We start from the raw sequence: 25,477 nt of genomic DNA on the forward strand, positions 1-25,477 counted from the left end.
TTCGTGAACACATTTGTCCGCACATAGGAAATGATGGGGAATGAATACATTTCACAGCTTTTTTTTTGTATTTGTTGAATAATGTGACAGGCACTCACATTCATACACATAATCACAAACATGTAAGCACAAACAGAACTATAACAGCCTTTGTAAAGGCTTTTTATTTATAACAGCCTAATAAATAAAAACTGCCAATCACACACACACAAACAAAGAAGTGAATGAGCCAATAATTGAGCTATTTTGTTAACATTTTTTGCCAATCAGACACTGCAAATCACACATACACACACACTTCAATGTAGATAAAGTTACCGCTGCAAGATTTGTTGATGGTTTAAGATGTTACCTCTATGACAGTGAAGTTTTTAATTCATTCTATAGCAGAACAATGGCAAAGATGTTTACTGTAGCAGAGACACTGTATCTTGTAGAAATGTCATGTTTATTGTTACAAAAATCATAACTCTGACTCTTTCTTGGGATGTTCAGATTTGTCTGTAAGCATATTTTGGCATCTTTGCACGGTTTTATCCATCTCAATTAGTTTTTTTTATATTTTACAATTTAATGGCCTGCAACTTCAGTAATTACAATATCCTCCACTCTCCATTTTGGACATTGTCTTGAGTTCTCCATCCACTGTTGCATGCAAACCTTGCATCCAATCACACTCCTGCAGCAAGATGAGAACACTGGTTGTTCTATAATGCTGAAAAAGTAAACATCAGCTGCAGCTGTTGCAAATCGTCAATGCAGTCCTTTCAAAACCTCATATCTCCATATTTTGTGATTTCAATTTTTGGCATACATCATTATTATTGTTAGTCAATCTTTATGTTTGTCAGTGGGTTTTTGTAGTCAACTTTGACAACACAGTATTTCGTCATTTAAAAAAAGTTTTTCCTTTTCTTCTGAAAAACAGTTAATTTGGTCATACAAGGTTTTAAATGGACAGCAACAATGTAACTGTTATTGAAATCAGAAAAGTCAGCTGTCATCAATTATCGTCTCTTAAAATGAGCAGTTACTTTAAGACCCCATTAAACAAGGGCCACACACTTGCAAACCAATGTTCAGTATCAATGAATAGTCCAAACATGATTTTCGCTGAGCAACATCCACACTGCTGTTTTTAGCATCACATTTCTTCCTTGTAGAGGAATGTCTACTCAAAATGTAGACAATTTATCACATAATTTTCTTTGAAAAGCACAATTTTTATAGTGCAAATTTATGAATATTGCTTAACTTAAAACAGCATTCTGTAATGATGATTGGGAACATTCCTAAATTAGAAATAGTGCACGCTTTAAAAAACATTTGAAGGGGTGGATTCCTTTGCTCCACCTAAGCTTCAATTATATCCTTTTGTGTAGTTATTATAAATAAATAAATTATTCATCAGTTATATTCCAATAATAAATAATTCAATCAATATATGTACAGTTTGTTTGTATGTATACTATATGATTAACAATAGTTTAAGCATTTGTCTTTTGTTCTAGTTCTCAGTTTAGGCATTGACTCTTTGTCTCCAGTATAAAACAACAGCTCTATCTGGCTTTGAGAATGTAAATATTATAACTATGTTTTGAAAATGTTTGAGATTAAGTTCGAGGGAGCAGTGTGTGTGTTTACCATTTACAGAAGTCAGTTATTTGTGGTGGAATAACTATACTGATATTATCCAAATTATCTTTGGGTTAACCAATCAGAATCACAAACACTTTAAGTTATGACATAGGTTACTGATCTCTGTTAGAGTACAATCAATGTTGTGTTGAATGTGAAGTAGTGCGGAGTCACGGTTCATGGATTTGTGTGTTCATTCCTGCTAGTTTGTCTCATGCATGTGGCTGGTTAGCGTTGCTTAAGCAACCCGGGTGCTCTCTGAGTTTCGTCAGGCCAGAAGATACCATCAGGGGAACGTTGGGAGTCATTCCTAGGGAAGGGGCTCCTATAACGTGTCTGTTCTTTTAGGACTATTGATCATCCTGGCCTGCAAAGGTCGCTCTCCCTGAGCTTCCTGCCTAGCGCCTTCTGAATAGTAGATGGCACCCACATTATGGACTCTGGTCGCTCCAGGCCTGTTGAGGTCAACATTGCCTCATTGCCTGTTTTTAGACCCTCGAGTCTACATTTGTGTTCCTCTGTTTATTGGAAGCACGGCTTGCCAAGTTTGTTTTGAACTCATATTTTTTGTCTACAAAGTAAAGTATTTCATTTTGATGACTAAAGCCTCCTGACTCTATGATCTTCTGTGATTCAGGTCTGCTGAGTATAGCCAGGGGGAAATGTGAGTTGATTTAAACTACAAACTTACTTTCATCTTGGAAATCCCAGCGACCAACCTGCTGCCGGACATGGTTCTGTGGTACAACTCCAGTAGGACAGTCCTCATAGTTGAGTTGACTGTACCTTGGGAAGAGACAATTAAAGAAGCATTCGAAAGAAAGAATCTCCGGTATGCCAACTTGACAGCAGAGGCTTAAGATTGGGGATATAACAGCCTTAGGCAACCGGCAACCGGTTGGTGCGTATGATTGTTGATTGGTAATATTTGTAATGTTATGCCATATGGGACCGGGGCACTAAGCTTGCATTAACAGTCAGTGGGGCTATAACAGCCTTAACCAGGGTTGACGCATATGGTTGCAATCTGGTAATGTGTTATAATGGTATGTCATATGGGACCGGGGGCACTGAGCATGTATTAATGGCTTGGGTAGGCGTACCCTAATGGTTAGAGAGTCTGATTTGTGACCAAAAGGTTGCCAGTTTGATTCTCAGGGCCGGTGGGTAATGACTGTGGTCTCTTTGAGCTGCAGCGATAGCTGCCCACTGCTTCTGGTGTATATGTGTTCACAACTTGCATTGCGTGGGTTCACTGCTAACTGGAAAGGTTAACTGCAGATGTCACCATAGCTGACAAAAAGGTAATTCTCAGAGGACAGGTCCAGTGGAGGATAATCAAGAACTGGCCAGTGGTGCAGAAAGAAGAAGCCAATGGCTGTGGTTTAGGCGGATGGAAACAACTGACGATGTGTCAATATTGATGGGAACCATACAAAGGGCATTATCAGCAGCACCTCACCAAAAGGCATCTATCACTCAGGATAACAAAATTGGGACACACAACTCATGAAATGCTGCGATGGGTTGGCACTCCATCCAGGGTGTATCCTGCCTTGATGCCCGATGACTTGTGAGATTGGCACAGGCTCCCGTGACCCGAGGTAGTTCGGATAAGCGGTAGAAAATGGAATGGAATGGAACTCATGAAATGTCTCTCTGATGATGGCAAGGAAAGGTAAGTATGCTATGAATTTCTATAACCATTTATCCTCCAAACACAGAGGATGTCTACCTGATGAACCAGTAAAACCTCAGACCTCCTTTCATCTATTCATTTTCTTGACTGCTCCCCCTGCATTAGGCGTGGGAGATGTCCTTTTGGGCAATTCAACTGTGCTGAAATAATGGGATTATAACACCTATTCCTATTAAGTAAAACCTATATAGTTATAGTATTATATTTATAATATAGTTTTATTAAGATTTTGTAGCAATTTCTGAATAAGCTCAAGTAGACCGAATGGAAAAACCCATTTATAAAGCAAAGTTATATACACTCCCAGTCCAAAAAAGTCCCCACCTGGATTTAACTAAGCAAATAGGTAAGAGCCTCCCATTAGATTTGAGGTCTAAGATCAGCAACGTTATGTACCCAAAGAATGACGTCAGCTGACTGAATATACTGAATGACCTGGTGTCCATTAATGAGTTTTTTTTTCTTCCTTGATGGCATGGGGAAAATTCCAAGATGACAATGGCAGGATTCATGTGGCTAAAAGTGTATAAGAGTGGTTCAGTGAGCTTGACCCATCATTTTCACACATGGATTGGCCACCACAGAGTCCAGACCTTAACCCCATTGAGAATCTTTGCTATGTGCTGGAGAAGACTTTGCGTAGCGGTCATACTCTCCCATCATCTATACAAGGTCTTGGCGAAAAATGAATGAACCTCTGGATGGAAAAAATGGACATTCTTGACTTGCAGAAGCTTATCGTAAAAATGCCAAAGTGAATGTGTGCCGTATAAAGCTAAAGGCGGTCCAACAAAATATAAGAGTGTGAGACTTCTTTTGGATGGGCAGTGGGTATATATAGATATATTGTGACGAGCAGGCCATTGACAAATCAGCGTTGCAAGGCAACTGCGTAATCAAGCCGCCACACCTGCGGAACGTCACAACCTGGTCCCCATCAAGCTCATCCTTTATAAACGGATGAAGAAGAGGAAAGGGTGAGCTTGTTCTCCGCATAGAGTCTCCTGACTAACCTGTAGTTGTTTTTCCTTTATCACAGAGACCAGCGAGTGACGATCCACAGACAACTCTAACCATTCCCCGGACCCTCACTACTTCAACATTCAAGGCACGAGCACTGCACGATCCCGAGGGAAAGCAGAGGAGCTATCTTCCCCACGGCTCTACTCACCTGGGTTCACTGGTTGTTCCTCTCAATTAATCACCCTCCGGGGCTAAAATCTGGAAGTACTGTGTCTGTCTCGTTTTCTTCCAGCCACTATATATATTTATATATATATATATATATATATATATAAAATCTAAATGATAAAACTAATATATATATATATATTAGTTTTATCATTTAGATTTTGCAACAATTTCTGAATAAGCTCATGCAGACCGATGGGGGGAAATGATGCTCGATACACTCCCCCAGCGATCGTACAGGTTACGTATTTTTTTTTTCCCCAAAATATAAAACTTTTTTTTTAACAACTTTTCTTTGTCCCTTATTGGACAATTCTCCCAGAAAAGCACGCAGCACGGCCACAGAAGAGCAGGAGAAGGAGCATGCGCAGACGTCATTTTCACATGTGTGCAGGAGAGAGAGCATACGTTTGCGATGTTCAGGTGTTTGTTTTGTTCACTGCATTTGGGTGATGAATGTTATATAAACTGTGGATATAACGCTGGATTTGGAGATGATTTGAAATTGACATATGGAGCCGTTCCAGCGCAAAAAGATGCCGGACATGAACCACATGCGGTGAGTGAGACTGATGTCTGTGTTTTGTTGACAATGGGTGCACATGTGCTTTGGTTCACCCTACCCCTCCACCCTGCACATGCTGTATGTTTTCGGAAACAATCAAAAAGCTGCATCTATCTTTTATAAATGTGATCAAACTAAATACTCTTCAAAGATATAGTGTATGCAATACTACTCTATAGGTACTCAAGATTAATGTGCATTCAGCAGCAAACTAAAATTTGTCATCACTACAGACCCCTTACGGCATTGTTCCTGCCTTTTGTTCACACAGGGCGCTTTCTGATGCAGGTTACTTTGTTAATACTACTAATAATTGGTAACTTTCTAGATCAATCCCACTGATAGCAGCACTCTCTAGCAATTTTAAAGCAATTTCCTGGGATCAACTTTGTGAAAGGGGTGTAGATGTCGAAGTAATACTGTATAGAGCACACTGCATGGCTTGCAATCATTGCAACTCATATTTCTGCTTCAATAACTTGTATTAAACTGAAGGACTGGCGGTGACTGTTATGCTGCCGGGCAGAATTAAGGCTGTACAGAATGGTGAGCGATTTGACCAATCGGGTCAAGATGCTTTACAGCGCCGCCCACATGTACGAATGTCCCTTTGAGGCTAAAATCCTTTTTTTAAACGGCAAAAGAAAACTAAAATAACGGGCAGAAAACTAATTTTCCGTTTGGTGAACTAAACTAAAAAATGAAAAACCTAGTAAATTTTCAATTTCTTGTTATTTGATTTCGAATAGGATCAAATTACTTAAACGTACAAGATCACTCTCTTGAATTACAAATGTTCAATTGTGTTAGCCACTAAAAACGTAAACAACAATATCTAAATATGTTATACCCTAAAGGAATACACTTCTGTGCAATGTAGCAGTATGTACAGTTACTGAAATAAAGATTGAGTCTGTATGTGCGTGTGTGCACAGTTGACATCAAGGGAGGTTTAACCGTAGCCCCCATTTACATTCATAGTGAGAGCAGCTCGTTTTGCACTTCTTATACAATTCTGCACCTTTGTTTGGACTAGAAATGTGAAAGTTCTTAAATGTTAAGTTTACATTTACATTTAGACATTTAGCAGACGCTTTTATCCAAAGCGACTTACAAAGAGTTTAGGAGGAATAAGCGATAGTTCATACAGGAGCCATAATACATTAGATGCCAATACAAAGTTACTGGTTTCAACAAAAGCTAGACCACTACCTGTTGAGAGAAAGGGTTAGTGTATATATATATTTTTTTTTTTCATTTGTTTGTCAAGTATTCACAGAAGAGATGGTTTTAAGTAGTTTTTTAGAGAGTTTTAGAGAGATTTGGTTGAACAGACAGAGATAGGAAGAATGTTCCACCAGGAAGGAGTTACTGCCCTTATGAGAAGGCAATACAATCCGCCGCTGGTTTGCTGAACGCAGGGATCTTGATGGGGTGTAGGAGCGAAGGAGAGAGTGGAAGTAAGCCGGTGCAGATCCAGTGATAGTCCTGTAGGCAAGCATTAGTGACTTGAATCTGATACGGGCTGCAACCGGTAGCCAGTGAAGAGAGATGAAAAGGGGTGTCACGTGAGCCCTTTTGGGCTGTTGTTGCTGCGTTCTGAACCAGCTGAAGTGGTTTGATAGCCTTTGCAGGAAGACCAGCAAGGAGAGCATTGCAGTAGTCCAACCTTGAGATTACCAGGGCCTGGACAAGGAGTTGTGCCGCATGCTCCGTGAGATATGGTCTGATCTTTCTAATGTTGAATAAGGCATATCGGCATGACCGTGTTGTCTTTGCAATGTGATCATTGAAGGAGAGCTGTTCATCAAATATGACTCTGAGGTTCCTGGCTGTTTTGGAATGGGTGATTGTGGTATTGCCAAGATGGATGTTGAAATCGTGTTGGACCGTAGGGTGTGCCGGAAACACGAGTAGTTCGGTCTTGGCAGGGTTCAGCTGGAGGTGATGGTCTTTCATCCGAGCTGAGATGTCCTCGAGGCAGGCTGTAATGCGAGCTGCTACAGTGGTATCGTCTGGGTGAAACGAGATGTAGATCTGGGTGTCGTCGGCATGACAGTGATATGAGAAGCCATGTGCCTGTATGATGGGTCCCAGTGATGTCGTGTAGATGGATAAAGCAGCGGTCCAAGCACCGACCCCTGAGGGACCCCAGTGATCATGTGGTGAGCCGTGGACAGCGAGCCCCTCCATGACACCCTGAAGGATCTGTCGGAGAGGTAGGATTTGAACCAGCAGAGGGTAGAGCCTGTGATTCCTAGTGATGACAGGGTTGCTAGCAGTATCTGGTGATTGACAGTGTCAAACGCTGCAGATAGGTCTAGCAGAATCCGGACCGAGGATTTAGATTCCGCCTTGGCCAGCCGCAGTGCTTCTGTGACCGATAGCAATGCCGCCTCAGTGGAGTGGTTTGTTTTGAAGCCAGACTGCTTGTCATCCAAGTTTTTAAGCCAGACTGCTTGTCATCCAAGCATCCAAGTAAGTTCATGAAAATGTTAAACACAAAAATTTCTATAAAACTCTACATCAGACGCGATTTCTTTAAGACTGCAAGTGAAGCTCAGCTTCCCCTATAATTGTCAAAAAATGAATGGTCAAATATATGTACTATTATGTTAACATTTTATTGACTAAAAATGCGTTAAACACGTTCATCTCGAACGAAAACAATTTCGTTCAGAATCAGCTACTTAGGTCGGCTGACTCGATTTCGTTCTCATTCATTCCCGTAGCGTACAGTGCATTACTCTGTTGAAGCCCAGCGTCCATTGACTTCAATGGAGCTGCTTTAAACAGTTTTTTTCAGTGCTTAGAAACAAGACGGTCATTGGATAATGCTGCGATTATGTCCCGCCCACGGACGCTCAGCGTCTCTGGGATGAATGGAGGAGTGGGCTTGCCTGGACTCCGAGCGTCTGCGTGATGATTGGAGGGTCTGTCATCTCTTTTTAATACACTTTTATGTCCTAAAACGCTCGTTTTTTGGGGTCGACAGCTTATCAAAACGTATTTCTTTGTTTTTTTTTAGCTTGTGTGCTATACACATTGTCACATATCAGCTTTCAGACATTTTTTTTTGTTATAAATCATAAATGACAAGGAGGCGGCAGCTTCTCGCAATGCAAAGAGACGGTTGGTGTGGGCGTGGGCGTGGTCTTCAGATTATGACGCGTATCACTCTGTGTCTCCATTTCCAACTCAGTCCCATCGCGGATTTTGCATGTGTAGTCGAAAGACAAACTGCTGCAACCTTCATCGTAAATTTCACACAATTTCACACCACATTCATTGTTTCAGTTTAACATAATTCCCCACATTTCCTCCCGTTGAGTTAAATATATATATATATTAGATTGCTTGTTCATTAATTCATATAGTCTGAACTAGCCAGCTAGCAAACTGCACACGATGGCAGACAGTGCTAATATTGTCGACCTGATTTTGGCAAAGCCATTAGAAAGTTTTCCTTACGAGGAGAAACTTAGAATTAAACAGCAGGGCACATCAACACCTAAGAATGATTTAGTGCAAAAGATTCTTTTCAGAAAGAAGTCTTTTCAGCTCTCCTGGTATGACAAAGTTAGCTGGCTGACTGGAAGTGCTGTGAAAAAGAAAATGTACTGCTGGCCATGTCTCTTGACATGGGTTACAGAGCATTTTCTTGAAAAGGAACGTAGGGCAGAATTTACATATAAATAATTGGACAATTTTTATGATTTAGGCCGAAAATTAGCTTCCCCTCTTTAAAAGATCAGCAGCCGCCACTGCTCTACATGCATGGTAGCTGTTTACAAAAATGAGATGAGTTAATCAAAACATGTCCTTATCAATGTTCCCCCTTATTTTTCATGTGTCTGAGCGAATGTGACCTGACGCCAATCGACCACAAAATGGAGCGACTACGCTACCCTGGATACTTGCCAGGGACAAAAACAAAGATACTTATAGCTTAAAGCACACAGGTTCACTTCAGGAAGCGGCAGGAGACACGGTCTAGGGACACACTAGGTCACATCACACCTCACACTGGTTACACCGGGGTAGACACGCTCACGCACACACACACACACCACGGCACTCGTGGGGAACACCACCACACCAAACTCCGCCCGCCTTCGGCAATCAGCTCCTGTAAAGAGATTAGACATAGACAGGTTTGGCACAAATTTCGAGGGTACAGGCACCCTACAGGTACAGGGCACTACAGTGAGATATAGCAAGTAGGCGCTCTACTTGCCCACAGCAGCTTCACAAAATAAACAAAAACAAGTAAGAAAAGAAATATAATAGAATCAAATTAAATTAAATATGCCACAACAGCAATTAACCACAAGAAAGCAAAACCCTGAAAACAGTAATGCCCATCAGACAAGGCAAAAATATGAACACAAAAAAAGAAAAAAAAGAATTAAATACAGCAACCGCAACCAACAATTAAAATGAAACTAAGAAAATTAACAATAATATATGGTAAAGCAACAGCGCCTCCGGATAACTCTCATGTAGCTCCTAAAGCGTAAAACCACTCATTGGTAGAGGCACAGGCCAATCTGTTGGTAATGCAATAAATGGTTAGGTCGATTAAACTAACTTATAATCCTAATAAAACTATCCCATTACATACCATGAATAATCTTCCCACCCCCGATAAGCAACAACAGATGAATGTCTGGACGGTTGCGGCTCATCAACAATCTGTAGGCGGAGTTCATGTAAGTCACCAGAAAACCGCAAGATCATCATCAAATCTAAATAAAATGTGTTAGTGACACCTTCCAGTGGCTAACAGGGACGGGGTTTTAAACCACGTACCGTACACAACCGATCTCGTGACTCCGCGGGTAAGGTAATCGTGCAAATGCGCGAGGGACAACTCGTTCAGTATATCTGGTACACACACAGCCAACCGCCAAAATATTTGTAACGGACACCCAAGCTCAATTCCAGCTCACTCAAGCTTTCGCCTGTAAACACAAAGCCTGTATGGTGTTAACCCTGGCACAATCTTACATCACCCCACCACCGCCAGTGCATTTACCTGTAGAGGGGAGACGCCAACCAAATGTCAGTCACAAGGTTTCTCTTAACGCGCCGTTCTGCAAGGAATCGCTAACATAAGCTACCAAATGCTATCCATAACACAGTCAACATCTCTACATACCTGTTGGACGACCGGATGCAACACCGAAGCAAAAGAAAGGGCGGGACTAGTAGAATCAACACCCCTTTAACACGGGATATATATACACCCCCATATCAACCGATAGGACAGCTAATGATCAGATCCACCAATCGGCGCCATGAAGACGTATCAGCCCTACCACACAAACACACAAACTCCCTGAGAATTCCTTGGACCAATGTGAGCAACATCAGACGTGCACACTGATAGATCTGGATAGAAACATACATTGTTTCTTGTTTAATTCATTTTATTATTCTATTTCATTTATCACATTTATTACAATATTCATCATATGTATTCATTCATTTATTTTATTATTCACTTCTATTCATATTATTTGCTCCTTACTTTCCTGTTGTTTAACCTCATTGGGAGTTGTATTGTGTCTTAGGCTGATATGAGTATCCATTGGTCTCCATCTCAAGGTCCATAATAATGTCATGAGACAATGTTTTGATACTGTAATCTTGAATGGTTAAAAACACATATTGAATCTGTTTCTAGTCAGACGAAGTTTGGCAGAGCTTGACTGAGCATCAACACACAATTGAGATTATTCAATAAATCATTTGTCTGTCTATTTAACATCACTTCGTCTCCTGCCTGCTGTTCTTCCCTTCAGCTCTATATCTCCCTGTTGTTTGGGTTAAAGGATTGACTCACAACGGAGTTGATATCTCCAGTTGTAATTTGTTCCTGACGGAGAGAGATCTTGTGAAACTGGACTCAAAGTTTGGATCTATAAGATCTACAAGCCATATCTCATAGTTGGATCTATCATATGGCGTTGTCGGCAGGATGGAATGACAGCTGAACAACCGGACTTGTGTACCGTGGTTTAACACTGTGTGTGTTAGGATTACGGACGAGAGGTACGAAGGGAAACCCTGCAGGTCTTCTCCTCATCGTGCTGCTGCAACTGGGGCGCGCCTACAGCAGCGTGAGTTGGTTGTTTGTCAACCAATCATTTGTCTGTGTATTTGTGGTGTTGTACACCAAGAGTAAAATAAGATTGCAACTATGCAATTGTATGTCAGTATCAGACGTAAACGTAATTGGTTCAAGGTTATGTCAAGGTGTCTTATTGGAGCAGTATGGGATGTTCCGCCCCTCTGTACAACCGGAAATAGAAAAGAGTCTGTTAGAACGCGTGTGCTCCGGTGGTAGAGAGTATGGCCACACGTGTTTAACTGCTGTCAAAAATAAACATCTTTCTGCTGAATGTATTGTCTCTCGCCGTGTTCTATCCTGTAACCATTCCCGAGGGACTGTTCCCTAAGACACAACAGATTGGCGACGAGGATGGGATTTTTACGGGAAGGACAGAGTTATGAGTAACTCCGATGAGGCCGAAGACAGAGTCAGCACGTTAGAGGACGACTACGGACAGTCAGTAAAAATGGCTTTTGGTAAGCCCGAGGATTTCCACTTTGATGAAAGTGAGGAACAGTTTGACGCCTATTTAGAAAGGCTAGAACAGTATTTTGCAGCTAATGGTTTGAAAGATACGGATGAAAAAACGAAGGCAGTTTTCCTAACGATTGTGGGGAAAAGGACTCACAGTTTGTTGATGGACTTATGCACACCCGAAAAACCATCGCAAAAGACTTGCAACGAGTTGATCGAGCTGTTAAAGAATCACTTTATTCCACGGACAAATTTTATTGCGGAAAGGTGCAAATTTCACGCGAGGAATCAACAGGATGGCGAAACAATCAGTGAGTACGTTGCGCAGCTGAGAAAATTGTCAGGCACGTGCAAGTTTGGACAGTTTTTAGATGAAGCCTTACGCGATAGATTCGTGTGTGGGGTGAATAGTGCGGAGCTGAGAGATCGTCTGTTGAATGCTGCACATTCTAAAGATTTGACCCTGGCACTTGCAATAGAAATGGGCCTGGCCTATGAAGTTACGTGCCGGAGCTCGCAACAGTTCGCGCCAAGGACGTACAAGACACATGTCGAGGAAAAGAAGGGATCCGTGAAACAAAAAGACGTGGCAAGACCGTGCTACAGGTGCAACGGAAACGGGCACCAGCCAGATGCCTGTAGATTCACAAGAGCACATGGAAGTTTTGGAAGAAGTGCTAAAACGGTTACAGGCGTATAACCTTAGAGTCCGAAGAGATAAATGTGTGTTTTTTCAAAGCAGTGTCTCTTATTTGGGGCATATCATTGATGCAGAGGGGATTCACCCCATGAAAGAAAAAACAGACGCAATAGAAAAAGCGGCTGTTCCAAAAAATGTGACAGAACTCAGATCTTTCTTAGCTCTGTTAAATTACTATGGCAAATTCATTGCTAATCTTTCCACCCTCATTCAGCCCATGACAGAGCTTTTGCATAAAGATGTGCCCTGGGTGTGGTCGGACAAATGTCAGGCAGCGTTTCTGAGTGCAAAACGGCACTTGATGTCAAATACGGTACTAGTTCATTTCGATGCTGAGCTACCGTTAGTTTTAGCATGCGATGCATCTCCTGTAGGAGTCGGTGCAGTAATCTCACACCGAATGAGAGACGGTAGTGAAAGACCTATCGCTTTCGCTTCTAGAATGTTGACCAAAACTGAACGAAATTACGCTCAAATAGAAAAAGAGGCTTTAGGGCTGGTATTTGGGGTAATGAAGTTCCATGATTATTTGTTTGGTAGACAGTTTACATTAATAACTGACCATAAGCCACTGCTAAAAATTTTAGGACCCAAAACAGGGGTGCCTACACTTGCAGCTGCTAGGATGCAGAGATGGTCATTAATTTTGTCTGCGTACAGATACGAAATTCAGTACAAAAGATCAGAACAGCATGGGAATGCTGATGCGCTATCGAGACTTCCCATACAAGATGTTGATTCGGTCAGATCCGGTGGAGTGTTTAAAGTGTCATACCTTGATGACTTACCAGTCACAGCAACAGAAATTGCACAAGAAACAGAAATGGACTCTGTACTTACACAGGTCAAGGAACATGTGATGCGTGGTTGGCCAAAGCATTGTCCTGATGACATGTTCAAACCATATTTTTCGAAGAGATTTGAGCTTTCTGTTGAACAGGGATGTCTTCTTTGGGGCTATCGGGTACTTATACCTAAAACATTACAGGGTAGACTTTTGGCAGAACTGCATGATAATCATTGGGGTATGGTTAAGATGAAATCACTGGCCCGAAGTTTTGTTTGGTGGCCCTCACTTGATGTAAACATTGAGGTGTTAGTGAGTCAATGTGATGTGTGTCAGCAACAGAGAAGTATGCCTGCCCCTGTCCCTGTACACACATGGAAATGGTCTTCTGCACCATGGGAGAGAATTCACTTAGATTTTGCTGAGTATCAACAGCAAATGTTTTTAGTGGTAATGGATGCGTACGCTAGATGGCCTGAAATTTTTCCTATGCAAACCTGTACTTCTACAAAAACAATTGATGTGTTAAGAAATTTGTTTGCTGCGTACGGTCTTGCTAGAGAAGTAGTAACGGACAATGGGCCCCAATTTACTTCTGTAGAATTTGAGGAATTCTTGTTGCTTAATGGGGTAAAACACACTAAATCGCCTGCTTACCATCCTGCCTCTAATGGCTTAGCTGAGAGGTTGGTGCAGAACCTTAAACGAGCACTTGCAAAGAACAAAGCAGGAGGTGGTAAATCATTGCAGCACTGCGTAGCTAATTTTCTGTACGGCTACCGCAATACGCCTCATACTGCTACTCACAAGACACCTGCGGAATTATTTCTAAAAAGGTCAGTTCGAACCAGATTGTCTCTGTATAACCTGAGAGAACTCTGGCTTGACCAGTGTGATCCATATAAAACCACTTACAAGCCCGGTAAAGTGACGGTTGGTCAAGCGGTTTTGGTGAAAAATTACAGTGGAGGGGAAAAATGGTTAAAGGGCACAATTTCAAAAGTATTGGGTCCAGTAACTTATATGGTGGATGTAAATGGAAACTGTGTTAAACGACATGTTAATCAGATGTTGAGTAGCACATTTATGTTTAACAGTGAGGTTGTTGAACCACACCTGGTTCAGGACAGAGGACACTGGAACCCTGAGGAAATTGAAATGGACATTGCAAAGGACAATGAAACTGTTAATTCAACAAGAACGGAGACTGCATTGTTAAGCGATAAGGCAAAAGGATCATCGTCTACTTCAGTAGAAGTCACTGAAAGACTGTCTGAACAAACCCGTCCTGTGCGTAGCAGGCGTGCTCCACAGAGGTTGAATTTATAAAAAAAATAACCTGTTCAGAAATTGTATATAACATACATAAAGGTAATCTGTGTTTGTTATACAATGTGGTTAAAGTGTTAAGGATATGTTTTATGTTTAGGTGAAGAAATAAGCTTACAGGGGAGGAGCTGTGGTGTTGTACACCAAGAGTAAAATAAGATTGCAACTATGCAATTGTATGTCAGTATCAGACGTAAACGTAATTGGTTCAAGGTTATGTCAAGGTGTCTTATTGGAGCAGTATGGGATGTTCCGCCCCTCTGTACAACCGGAAATAAAAAAGAGTCTGTTAGAACGCGTGTGCTCCGGTGGTAGAGCGTATGGCCACACTTGTTTAACTGCTGTCAAAAATAAACATCTTTCTGCTGAATGTATTGTCTCTCGCCGTGTTCTATCCTGTTACCATTCCCGAGGGACTGTTCCCTAAGACACAACACTATTTAACATCACTTCGTCTCCTGCCTGCTGTTCTTCCCTTCAGCTCTATATCTCCCTGTTGTTTGGGTTAAAGGATTGACTCACAACGGAGTTGATATCTCCAGTTGTAATTTGTTCCTGACGGAGAGAGATCTAGTGAAACTGGACTCAAAGTTTGGATCTATAAGATCTACAAGCCATATCTCATAGTTGGATCTATCAACACTGTGGCCACACCCGTATCACACCTGTCCAAAACCTAAGATCATAACAAGTTACATGGCTTATTAAAATAATTACAGCAGTAATTTCCGATTTCTTTTAATAAAATATTTGGCCCACTTACAATGAAAAAACTTAGTCTGCAGCTGTTCAAAGGAAGTCCATCTCTAGGCTGAGGCTGTGAGGGTCCAGGTGCACAGCAAGAACTGCTGCCACTTCTGGTTCCAGGTCTGCACACTGGGACTCCAGCTAGAGCAGGAACACCACCAGCAGAAAGAGACACAGGCAAGGAGGGATAAAAATAACAAACAAAAACCTGAGATCATAAGTAACATGGCTCAATAAAAAAATTGTAAAAAAGTAATTTCAATTAGATTACATTTAATATAAGTGATTTGGTCCACTGAGAAGGAAAAAGACAAAAATCTTGATTTCATGAGCTGTGTGTATGTTTTATGTCAGGGTGAGGGTCCTGCTCTGGAAGAATTGAGTGTTGAATGTACACCTTTCAGAGATCAAATTTTGTTCACATAAAAACATTCACATTTTGCACAATGAGGTGTTTGCAAATTCCTGTAACTCTGGGTCTGTAAAATATATAATTACAGTTTTTTATTTGAATTTACTAATCATAATCTAGTAACAACATTTGATGATTAAAATCCACAAATGGAAATTCTTAATAAATTACACTAGAATACTGTAAGCACAAATCTGATCAGGGACTTAAATTTCACCTTATTTTTCCCATCTGTCCTTCTCACTTCTCCAGTGGTTGTAGACTTTGTCCAGGTTGATGGCCCCGTCTGCTTCTTGCTTTGACTTTAAGCGCATCAGTTGGTCCAAATGTGCCACTTCAATACGATTTCTGGATGCCGTTTTGATATGATTCATCAAACTAAAGCCTCTTTCACAATCTGCACTGGATGCTTGAAATGTAGCACAAATATCCACGAGCTGTGAGATCTCCTTTAGCTCCTCACATCTAAGTGCTGCAGCCACCATATCTGAGAATGTGCTGATTGACCCTTGTTTCAGTTTTTGCTTCACTATGTACTTGAATTCAGCATATTCACTGTTAATGGCCTCCATAGAATGTGGGTGGTGGAGAATGGCCTCATACTTCTTTGCCAGTATAGCAATGTCTTTTGATCCATACTCAAAACTGATGTCCGATCTCAATGCTTCAATGTCAAATGCAGACCACTCCTTTAATTCATCCTCTGGAAAACGAGCATCCAAGTGATCACAGATCTTACGAATAAAAAGAATAATCTCACCAGTATTTCTGGCATTAGCTGATGAGGCCCTCATCACCTCTTTGACACGGTCACTCCACTGAACATCCTTCTCATCGTTCAAGTATTGGGAACGCAACTTCTCAATCTTTGCTCTTGCAAAGCAGTGTCCTTCCATAACAGTCAGGGTTGTGCCAGCTCGCTCAAAACATCTCCCAGAGCAGTGAGAGTAACCTTGAACTTTGAATCTCTCAGCTTTTTGTAGCAGTACATTGCCACTGGATCTCTGTTATCACTGGATTCTCTTTTGCAGTATTCTTCAAGCACACTGTAGTTCCTCAGAACAGCATTCACAGCTTGGTGCAGCGACAGCCATCGCACTTCGCTCAGAGGCCTGAATGACAGTGTATCCTCATCGAGAATCTTTGCTAGGTCCTCCATTTTGCCCCTCTTCACAGTGGACCGAGAGAAAGTGGAATATACAGTTCTAAGAAGAGTTTCCACATCACGCGTCAAAGGCACATCTTTCCAGGCATCATCAATGCCCAAGTCCTCTCTATGGGCCACGCAACGTTGTTCCGTTAGGTGTGGTATATGCCGCCTTAATAAAGCTGCAACTCCGTTGTGCTTTCCTAGCATTACTGAGGCGCCATCGGAGGTAAGCATCACCATTCTCTGCAAGTCCAGTCCATTTTTGGAATAAAACTGAGTGATTGCCTGCACAATATCGTGAGCAGTACATGCTGCCAGCTGTATGATGCCGCCGAACACTGTTTTATAGTTGATGTCATTTTCCTCCCTGTATTTTATATATAGGACTAGCATTTTGTGCACTGATATGTCTGTGCTCTCATCTACTATCAGGGTATGCCAGGGTGCATTTTTAACATTGCACATCGTCTCATTCTGCATCTCATTGATTGAGTTCACAAATTCAAAGGCATAATTTTTGCTTCGCCATCCTTCTGGTATACTCACATTCTTTGCCATGTGATCATGGATTTGTTGAACCGACAGCATAGATGCATTCATTTTGATGCCGAGTAGAATATTGTCGATGAGAATTTGAACTTGCTCAGATTTGCTCAGGGTCAGATTTCTTTTTGTGTGACAGCTCGTTCCTCTTCTCTCGATCTTTTGCGCTCTCCTGCAATAATGTACCGATCCCCATTCCCATGTTGCGTCTTCATACAATTTCAACAGCATTCAAATGACTTTTTTGCTGAATGTGACTCTTGAGGTAGTCCAACTTCCATTCAGTCCACATTTTTCCCACTGAAAACTCGCTTGCTACTTTGGCTTCGCAGCATGTTTTGCAGAGCAGCCCTTTCTCCCTCGAAAAAGACAAAATCTCATCCAGTTTCACCTCTTGTTCTTCTGTTCGCACATACTCCGACAGCCATTCCATCTTAAAAGAAGCACATTTCTTTTTTACTTTGGCTTGGTGAGTGCACTGTAAAAAAAAAATCCGGAAAAAGTGCTGGCTGCAAATTACAAAGACTTTTCACCGAAATTTTAAAACAGAAATTCCATTCCATTCCATTTTCTACCGCTTATCCGAACTACCTCGGGTCACGGGGAGCCTGCGCCTATCTCAGGAGTCATCGGGCATCAAGGCAGGATACACCCTGGATGGAGTGCCAACCCATCGCAGGGCACACACACTCACTCATTCACTCACACACTCACACCCTACGGACAATTTTTTTAAAACAGAAATTTTCTGTTAAAAAAAATTTAATTGTAAAAATAGTTAATTGACCGAGTGGCCACATTAAAATAACAAACAAAAATATCAGTTTTTTTAAAGGTATAACTACTGTAAAAACACAAAACATCTTCTATTATTTAAAAGTTTATGTATATTAAAAAAAAAAAATGGAATGTTAATGGAATACCTACAGTAGAAAAGTGGACATTTTCTGTGTTTTAATGGTATATCTACAATAAAAAACTGTACAATTTCAATCATTTACTGGTATACCAACAGTATAAAAATGGCAAATGTTAATTATATCTGTAAAGTAATGGAAAAATTACTGGTAGCTCCCCTGTAATTAAAATGGAAATACTCTTAATTTATGGTTTGTCTACAGTAAAACAAAACCCTTTTTTCTACTGTATACTAGTACATATGTGTAAGGAAACCGTTAAGAATTGTTAGTTAACTTTGTACTAACAGGGATTATATTAATTATTATTAAAAAACAACAACTTTGTAATAAAAACAGATTCTTTAATTAATACAAATCATTTATAATTCCAAATACTGTAATTAATAAACAAGTAAAATAGTAAGAGGTCTTGAACAAATAACTTAATTTCAAATTGTTTAATGTAAATTCTAAATGTTTTATATGTTAGAGATGCAAAAAGTGAGTTGGTGTGTGTGTGTGTGTTAGAGATGCAGGAAGTGCGTCAATATGTACTCAAAATGTACTCTAAGAGGTCTTGAACAGGTCAATCTTTAATAGATTGAAAATAGTCAATCTTTTTTTTTTAATATGGATACTTTAAGTTATCCAAATGAAATAATAAAAACACTACACTTCACCTAACACATTTACAATAACATAACACAACAGCAATAATAAACGTGCAAAAGGATGTTTTTTGAACAAACTGACAGAAAACCAATGGAAATCAATGGGTGCCAGTTTCCAACATTCTTCAGAACATCTTATTTTGTGCGCTGCAGAAAGAAAGTCATGCAGGTTTGATATGTTTAGAGGTTGATTAAATTATGACATAATTATCTTTGCTGGGTGAACTATCATCAAATAAAGTATAGGTACTTTTGACAACAGTACATGGAACAATGTAGGTGGCAAGACAGAAGTAATATGATGAAAGAAGTGTGCATGATGACCTTTAAAGCTTCCCAGGATTCTGAAAGTCATTTAGCTCATTCAGGAATCGAAGGAGTTTAGAACCAATGTTGTAGTTCTTGGCTCCCTTCTCTTCAGCTTTGGACACACGTTGTGGATTAATACCCAGGCTACTGTTAAAAACACAACAAAAAAGTATCACCTTACTTGGCTTGGAAGAATTAACTAAACGTGAAATGGTCACAACACCTTTGGATAAATTCCAGAGTGAGGGCCGCTCCCTTTGGAGACGTGATGTTCAGCACATAAGAGGCTGAACATGTAGCTGAGAGCAGTCTGAGGACAGCCAATGTTTTTGATTACTGTGACCTCATCAACAGATTTCCTGTAGCTCAGTGTTAAGAGCATTGTGTTAAATACGCAAGATTCTGGCTTCGATCCCAGGGATTGCAAATATATTGCAAATACCTAAGTATAAATGTGTAGGATAAAGCAATGTAAGTCACTCTGAATAAAAGCCTCTGCCAAATGCATAAATGTAAATGTATATATTTGAACCATAAATACCACAATGAAATATCATAGTGGAAGCAAGCAAGTCCCAAACAGAGCCAGATTTGAAGGGAATCAAGACTGGATGGGTTCTGTATGTGTCATCAGGGCATCCAAAAGTGGGTGCTGGTATAATTCTGAAAATAACAGTAAAATAAATTATGAAATATTTTCTTATTTACTGACTGAAATGCATGTACATTTACTCTTACTCCAATATATCGCACATTATTTAACACATTCTCACTCCCGACTAGTCACATGTTGACGCGCGGTCAGCGCGCCTCGGGGTCTTTTTTTTAACGCGCAGGGTACCCCTATGGCATCGCTTTTCGACGTGCAGGGCATGCAAATTTTTACCGTCATTATGAAAATGTTTATTTGTTAAAATACTGTTTAATAGATAAACAAGTTTAATAATACAAGTGTAATAGCCAGGATAATTGCGTTTACATGACGCTTTTCAGGCAGTTGTAATAGATAATCATTAAATCATAAAGATAATAATTAATAGATAATGGAGAAGCGAACAAGTCATCACAAGTCTGCTGTAGTGAGTGACTCTGCTATTTACCCCGTTACTTTGTTTAAACTGTTGAACTGGACTGTTGCCTGTTGTTAGTTAAGATTATTGGAGCTCGTTTATTTAATGATTCGTTGACTGATTGCTAAGTTGTTAGCGCTTTTTGTTGCATTTGTACTGAATTTAATTTGCCGTTAGTCGCTCGTTACGGCTTGACATTACAAGTTTGCACTTAAAAGCACCGAGCTAGTTGATCCCTGTTTGATCCGTGGCCCATTCAAGTCGTACAGACTTTGTTTTGCTAATCGAGAAGGCGTGTTCCAGCTGTATTCTGTTCGCGCTAATCTCAACATATACTTAAGCAGTGCCTCTGCGCTGTCGCGGTAAGCGGTAGCGTCAGCCCTCGTGTTCAGCCTCCTCGTGTGAAGACCGAAGAGTGTTAAGACCTGCGACTCTACCTGCGCGACTCCACCGAGCAAGGACACCGCAAGGCACATCAGTATATCTAACATACCTTTGCTTTCATTTAATTGTCTACTAACATGTGTTTCGAGTTTATTCCTGTATTCTACCGTAGACCGCATTCTCACCCAAGACGCAAGGCACGACGCACACACTCTCAAGCGCGTCCCATTCACATCTCCCCTTTTACACCTCTGTCTCTATCTATGGGTCTCTGGAACTGCCAGTCAGCTGTGAACAAGACTGACTTCATCCATGCGTTTGCCAGCCAGTCTAAGATTCACATTCTTGCTCTTACTGAGACTTGGATTCGTCCTGAAGACTCAGCCACACCTGCTGCTCTCTGCACCAACTACTCCTTCTCTCACACTCCCCGCGAAACTGGAAGAAGAGGAGGCACACGTTTGCTTATCACCAATGATTGGAAATATTCCACACTATCTTCCCTATGCAACAACTATTCATTTGAATACCATGCTGTTAATATCACTTTTCCCACTCAGCTCAGCGTTGTTGCAGTTTACCGTCCCCCAGGTCCTCTTCACGACTTCATTGAAGAGTTAGATGTGCTGCTCTCATCATTTCCGGAGGATAGCGGCCCTCTTGTAGTCCTTGGGGACTTCAACATCCACCTGGAGAAACCCTATGCTGCTGACTTCCACACCCTCACCGCCTCGTTCCACCTCACGCGCCTCGTCACAGCCAGTACTCATAGATCTGGTAGCCAGCTGGATCTCATCTACATCCGTAACTGCACCACAGATAACATTCAAGTCACACCTCTTCACATCTCGGACCACTTCTTCATCACTTTCAACATGCTCCTTCCTACATGCACTACACCAACACCACCACCCGTTCACTTTAGACGGAACCTTTGCTCTCTCTCCCCTAGTACACTCTCTGCTAGAGTGACATCCTCTCTTCCCTCCAACTTTGCTTCTCTAGATGCTGACTCTGCCACAGACACCTTATGCTCAACACTTACATCCTGTCTAGATAACCTTTGTCCTCTGTCATCCAGACCGGCTCGTGCCACTCCCCGCTGCCCCTGGCTGTCTGACATCATCCGTGAACAACGTAGTACACTCAGGGCTGCTGAAAGGAAATGGCGCAAGACCAAGAACCTTGCTGACCTAGGGGACTACCAGTCACTACTCTCCTCTTTCTCTGCTAGTGTTACCACAGCAAAAATGTCTTTCTATACCACCAAGGTAAGCAATGCGTCTAACACTTGACAGCTTTTCAAGACATTTAACTCTCTTCCTTGCCCCAATCCTCCCCCGCCCACTTCATCATTGACTGAAGAAAACTTTGCTGTATTTTTCACTGACAAAACATCATCCATCAGCAAACAATTCTCGGTACCTCAGACCTTGGGAAACACCTCCCACACTTCAACCATCGAACTCTCCTCTTTCACCCCACTTAAGGACACTGAAGTCACCAGGTTTCTCTCCAGCCACCCCACCACCTGCCCCCTTGACCCTATCCCCTCCGATCTCCTTCAGGACATATCCAGCTCGCTCACACCTGCACTCACACACATCATCAACAACTCCCTGCTCACCGGCACTTTTCCATCCACATTCAAACAGGCCCAGGTCACGCCCCTACTGAAGAAACCAACATTGGACACTTCTACTCCTGACAGTTACAGACCTGTCTCTCTCCTCCCATTTATAGCAAAAACACTTGAAAGGGCAGCTTTCAACCAAGTGTCTTCCTACCTGTTCCAGAATAAACTACTGGATGACAAGCAGTCTGGCTTCAAAACAAACCACTCCACTGAGAGGCATTGCTATCGGTCACAGAAGCACTGCGGCTAGCCAAGGCGGAATCTAAATCCTCGGCCCTGATTCTGTCAGACCTATCTGCAGCGTTTGACACTGTCAATCACCAGATACTGCTAGCAACCCTGTCATCACTAGGAATCACAGGCTCTACCCTCTGCTGGTTCAAATCCTACCACTCCGACAGATCCTTCAGGGTGTCATGGAGGGGCTTGCTGTCCACGGCTCACCACATGATCACTGGGGTCCCTCAGGGGTCGTTGCTTGGACCGCTGCTTTTTTCCATCTACACGACATCACTGGGACCCATCATACAGGCACATGGCTTCTCAAATCACTGTTATGCCGACGACACCCAGATCTACATTTCGTTTCAGCCAGACGATACCATTGTAGCAGCTCGCATTACAGCCTGCCTCGAGGACATCTCAGCTTGGATGAAAGACCATCACCTCCAGCTGAACCCTGCCAAGACCGAACTACTCGTGTTTCCGGCACACCCTACGGTCCAACACGATTTCAACATCCATCTTGGCGATACCACAATCACCCATTCCAAAAAAGTCAGGAACCTCGGAGTCATATTTGACGAACAACTGTCCTTCAATGATCACATTGCAAAGACAACACAGTCATGCCGATATGCCTTATTCAACATTAGAAAGATCAGACCATATCTCACGGAGCATGCGGCACAACTCCTTGTCCAGGCCCTGGTAATCTCAAGGTTGGACTACTGCAATGCTCTCCTTGCTGGTCTTCCTGCAAAGGCTATCAAACCACTTCAGCTGGTTCTGAATGCAGCAGCACGCCTCGTCTTCCAACAGCCCAAAAGGGCTCACGTGACTCCCCTTTTCATCTCTCTTCACTGGCTACCGGTTGCAGCCCGTATCAGATTCAAGTCACTAATGCTTGCCTACAGGACTATCACTGGATCTGCACCGGCTTACTTCCACTCTCTCCTGCACTCCTACACCCCATCAAGATCCCTGCGTTCAGCAAACCAGCGGAGTCTTGTATTACCTTCCCATAAGGGCAGTAAATCGCTCTCCCGCTCTTTCTCATTCACAAATCCTTCCTGGTGGAACATTCTTCCTATCTCTGTCCGTTCAACCACATCTCTCACAACATTTAAAAAACTACTTAAAACCCATCTCTTCTGTGAACACTTGACAAACAAATGAGAAAAAAAGTCCTGTATGAACTATCGCTTATTGCTCGTAAACTCTTTGTAAGTCGCTTTGGATAAAAGCGTCTGCTAAATGTCTAAATGTAAATGTAATGTAACCGTTTGTTTATCGTTATTGAAAGCAGAAGATGTACAATGTACAAGCATGTAGCCTACAATGTAGTTCAAAAATACAGATATTCCAAGAGTACCACCGATTTATATGCGGAACATATCAGATGCAAAAGCGATCACTGTCCGTTGTAAATCTCTGATTCTGGTGACAGAAAACGACGTTCAAAAATTGCCCCCAGAGGAACAGTTACGTTACCTTCGATGACATTGGCTCTGCCGTATCTCGTGACTGATCCCGTCATTTCGTTGCCTTTGAGCGAGAAACGGTATTGGGTCCCGCGACTGATCTAGCTTTTGCAGGTTATCTTTCGAACGGGAGCAAACTTTATGTATTCAAGCCACGGACACCTTCATGCAAGCCGTTAGGTTAGCTATCGCATGGCTTTGGTGCAAAAAGGTCTGCGACACGAGTTGTGTTTAATGCTTTTGTCAGTTTGTTCAATAAATACCGGTGACTACTTAATTCGCGTGTTGTGTTTTATATGGTTAGGTTAAGGTTGCGGTTACGTACTACAGAATATTTAAACCATAAATAATAATGAAAAGTTCCATGTTCGTCTAAAAACTACGTCAAAGGGGTCGAAAGTGATGCCGATGTTCGCTTACCGAGCGTCAAAGTGTGACGAGTCGGGAGTAAGAAAGGTTTGGTCTGATTTCACTCCGCTGCCATGTTGAAATCGAAAAGGAGACAAGGAAGAAAACGAAAAAGAACCTCGCGTCGTTGTCCGATTATCCTGTCTGTGGTTATTTTGTTATAATATTAACCTTACGTGTGTGTATTTCCCCCATAAAGCGTTAGCGTCACAAATTGTCTACAATTCACTCCAGTCCCTACTGAAAACAAATTACCATGCTCTTCAAACTGGAACTTTGCCTCACAGACTTGACAAGTCCCTCTATCTAACTAGAGCGAACAGTAGATTATGTAATAAAAATATAAAGTAAGATATTAATATGCAAACAGAAACACAGACGGCCTAATGTATGCGTAACGTTTAAAATAACATTCATTTTAATTAATTTGAAATACACCACCAGCACAACAACTGTCAACCAAACTAATATCGCTATCTTTCAATGCGAGCAATGATCAATTGTAAAGTACAATGCAAACCGTAATGTTATATTTCCAATAAATAGTTAACATACCTTTTACAAACAGAGCCAAGATGAAGTGCCGAGATCAATGTCTGTCAGACAGTGCAGCGGGGAATGGGAGGGACGTTTCTACCCACACAAAGGGCAGATAAAAAATACGGACAAATAAACTGTAAATTAACAGATAGTATATTTACTGATGAGGAGCAGGCATAAACAAATAAAAATCGATAAGTAAATGCTCATTTGTACAACAAATAATCACTCATTGTACTGTTAATTAACAAAAAATCTGTTCTCATTAACAATATTAAACGAAATTCACTTTTGCAAAATTCACTTTTATTTTTTTACATGACCGGTTCAGTAATGAAAAACTTGGGAAAAATGTTGTGTTGGCTGTGCTTGTGCCTCCATGACCATCAAAAGTTGTCGGAGCCTCGATCACGATCCCAAAATGCAATTCGAAAATGTAAATAAACGGAAAACACCCGTAACACATATAAGTATGGACAATTTTCGTTAAAATATACAGCCATT

General features: G+C 41.5%; 2 protein-coding genes across 2 annotated transcripts in view; both read left to right on the forward strand.

The window, feature by feature from the left end:
- The first annotated feature begins 4,703 nt into the window (after positions 1–4,703).
- Positions 4,704–25,477, forward strand: part of nmd3 (NMD3 ribosome export adaptor) — a 52,578-nt gene continuing 31,804 nt past the window's right edge. Inside the window, exon 1 of the mRNA XM_056756191.1 lies at positions 4,704–5,087. The gene's annotated coding sequence lies outside the window, so the exon portion shown is untranslated. The remainder of the gene's footprint in view (positions 5,088–25,477) is intronic.
- Positions 6,450–14,823, forward strand: LOC130428293 (uncharacterized protein K02A2.6-like). The gene has a single exon (XM_056756188.1). It carries the CDS (start codon positions 12,318–12,320, stop codon positions 14,499–14,501), a length of 2,184 nt encoding a protein of 727 aa, XP_056612166.1. The 5' UTR covers positions 6,450–12,317; the 3' UTR covers positions 14,502–14,823.

The sequence above is a fragment of the Triplophysa dalaica genome, chromosome 9 (assembly GCF_015846415.1).
Source record: "Triplophysa dalaica isolate WHDGS20190420 chromosome 9, ASM1584641v1, whole genome shotgun sequence".
In the NCBI taxonomy this organism is placed as follows: domain Eukaryota; kingdom Metazoa; phylum Chordata; class Actinopteri; order Cypriniformes; family Nemacheilidae; genus Triplophysa; species Triplophysa dalaica.

What these genes read in the sequence shown, in the direction of transcription:
- LOC130428293 (XM_056756188.1), top strand. Translation starts at nt 12,318, where the DNA reads ATGCCTGTAGATTCACAAGAGCACATGGAAGTTTTGGAAGAAGTGCTA.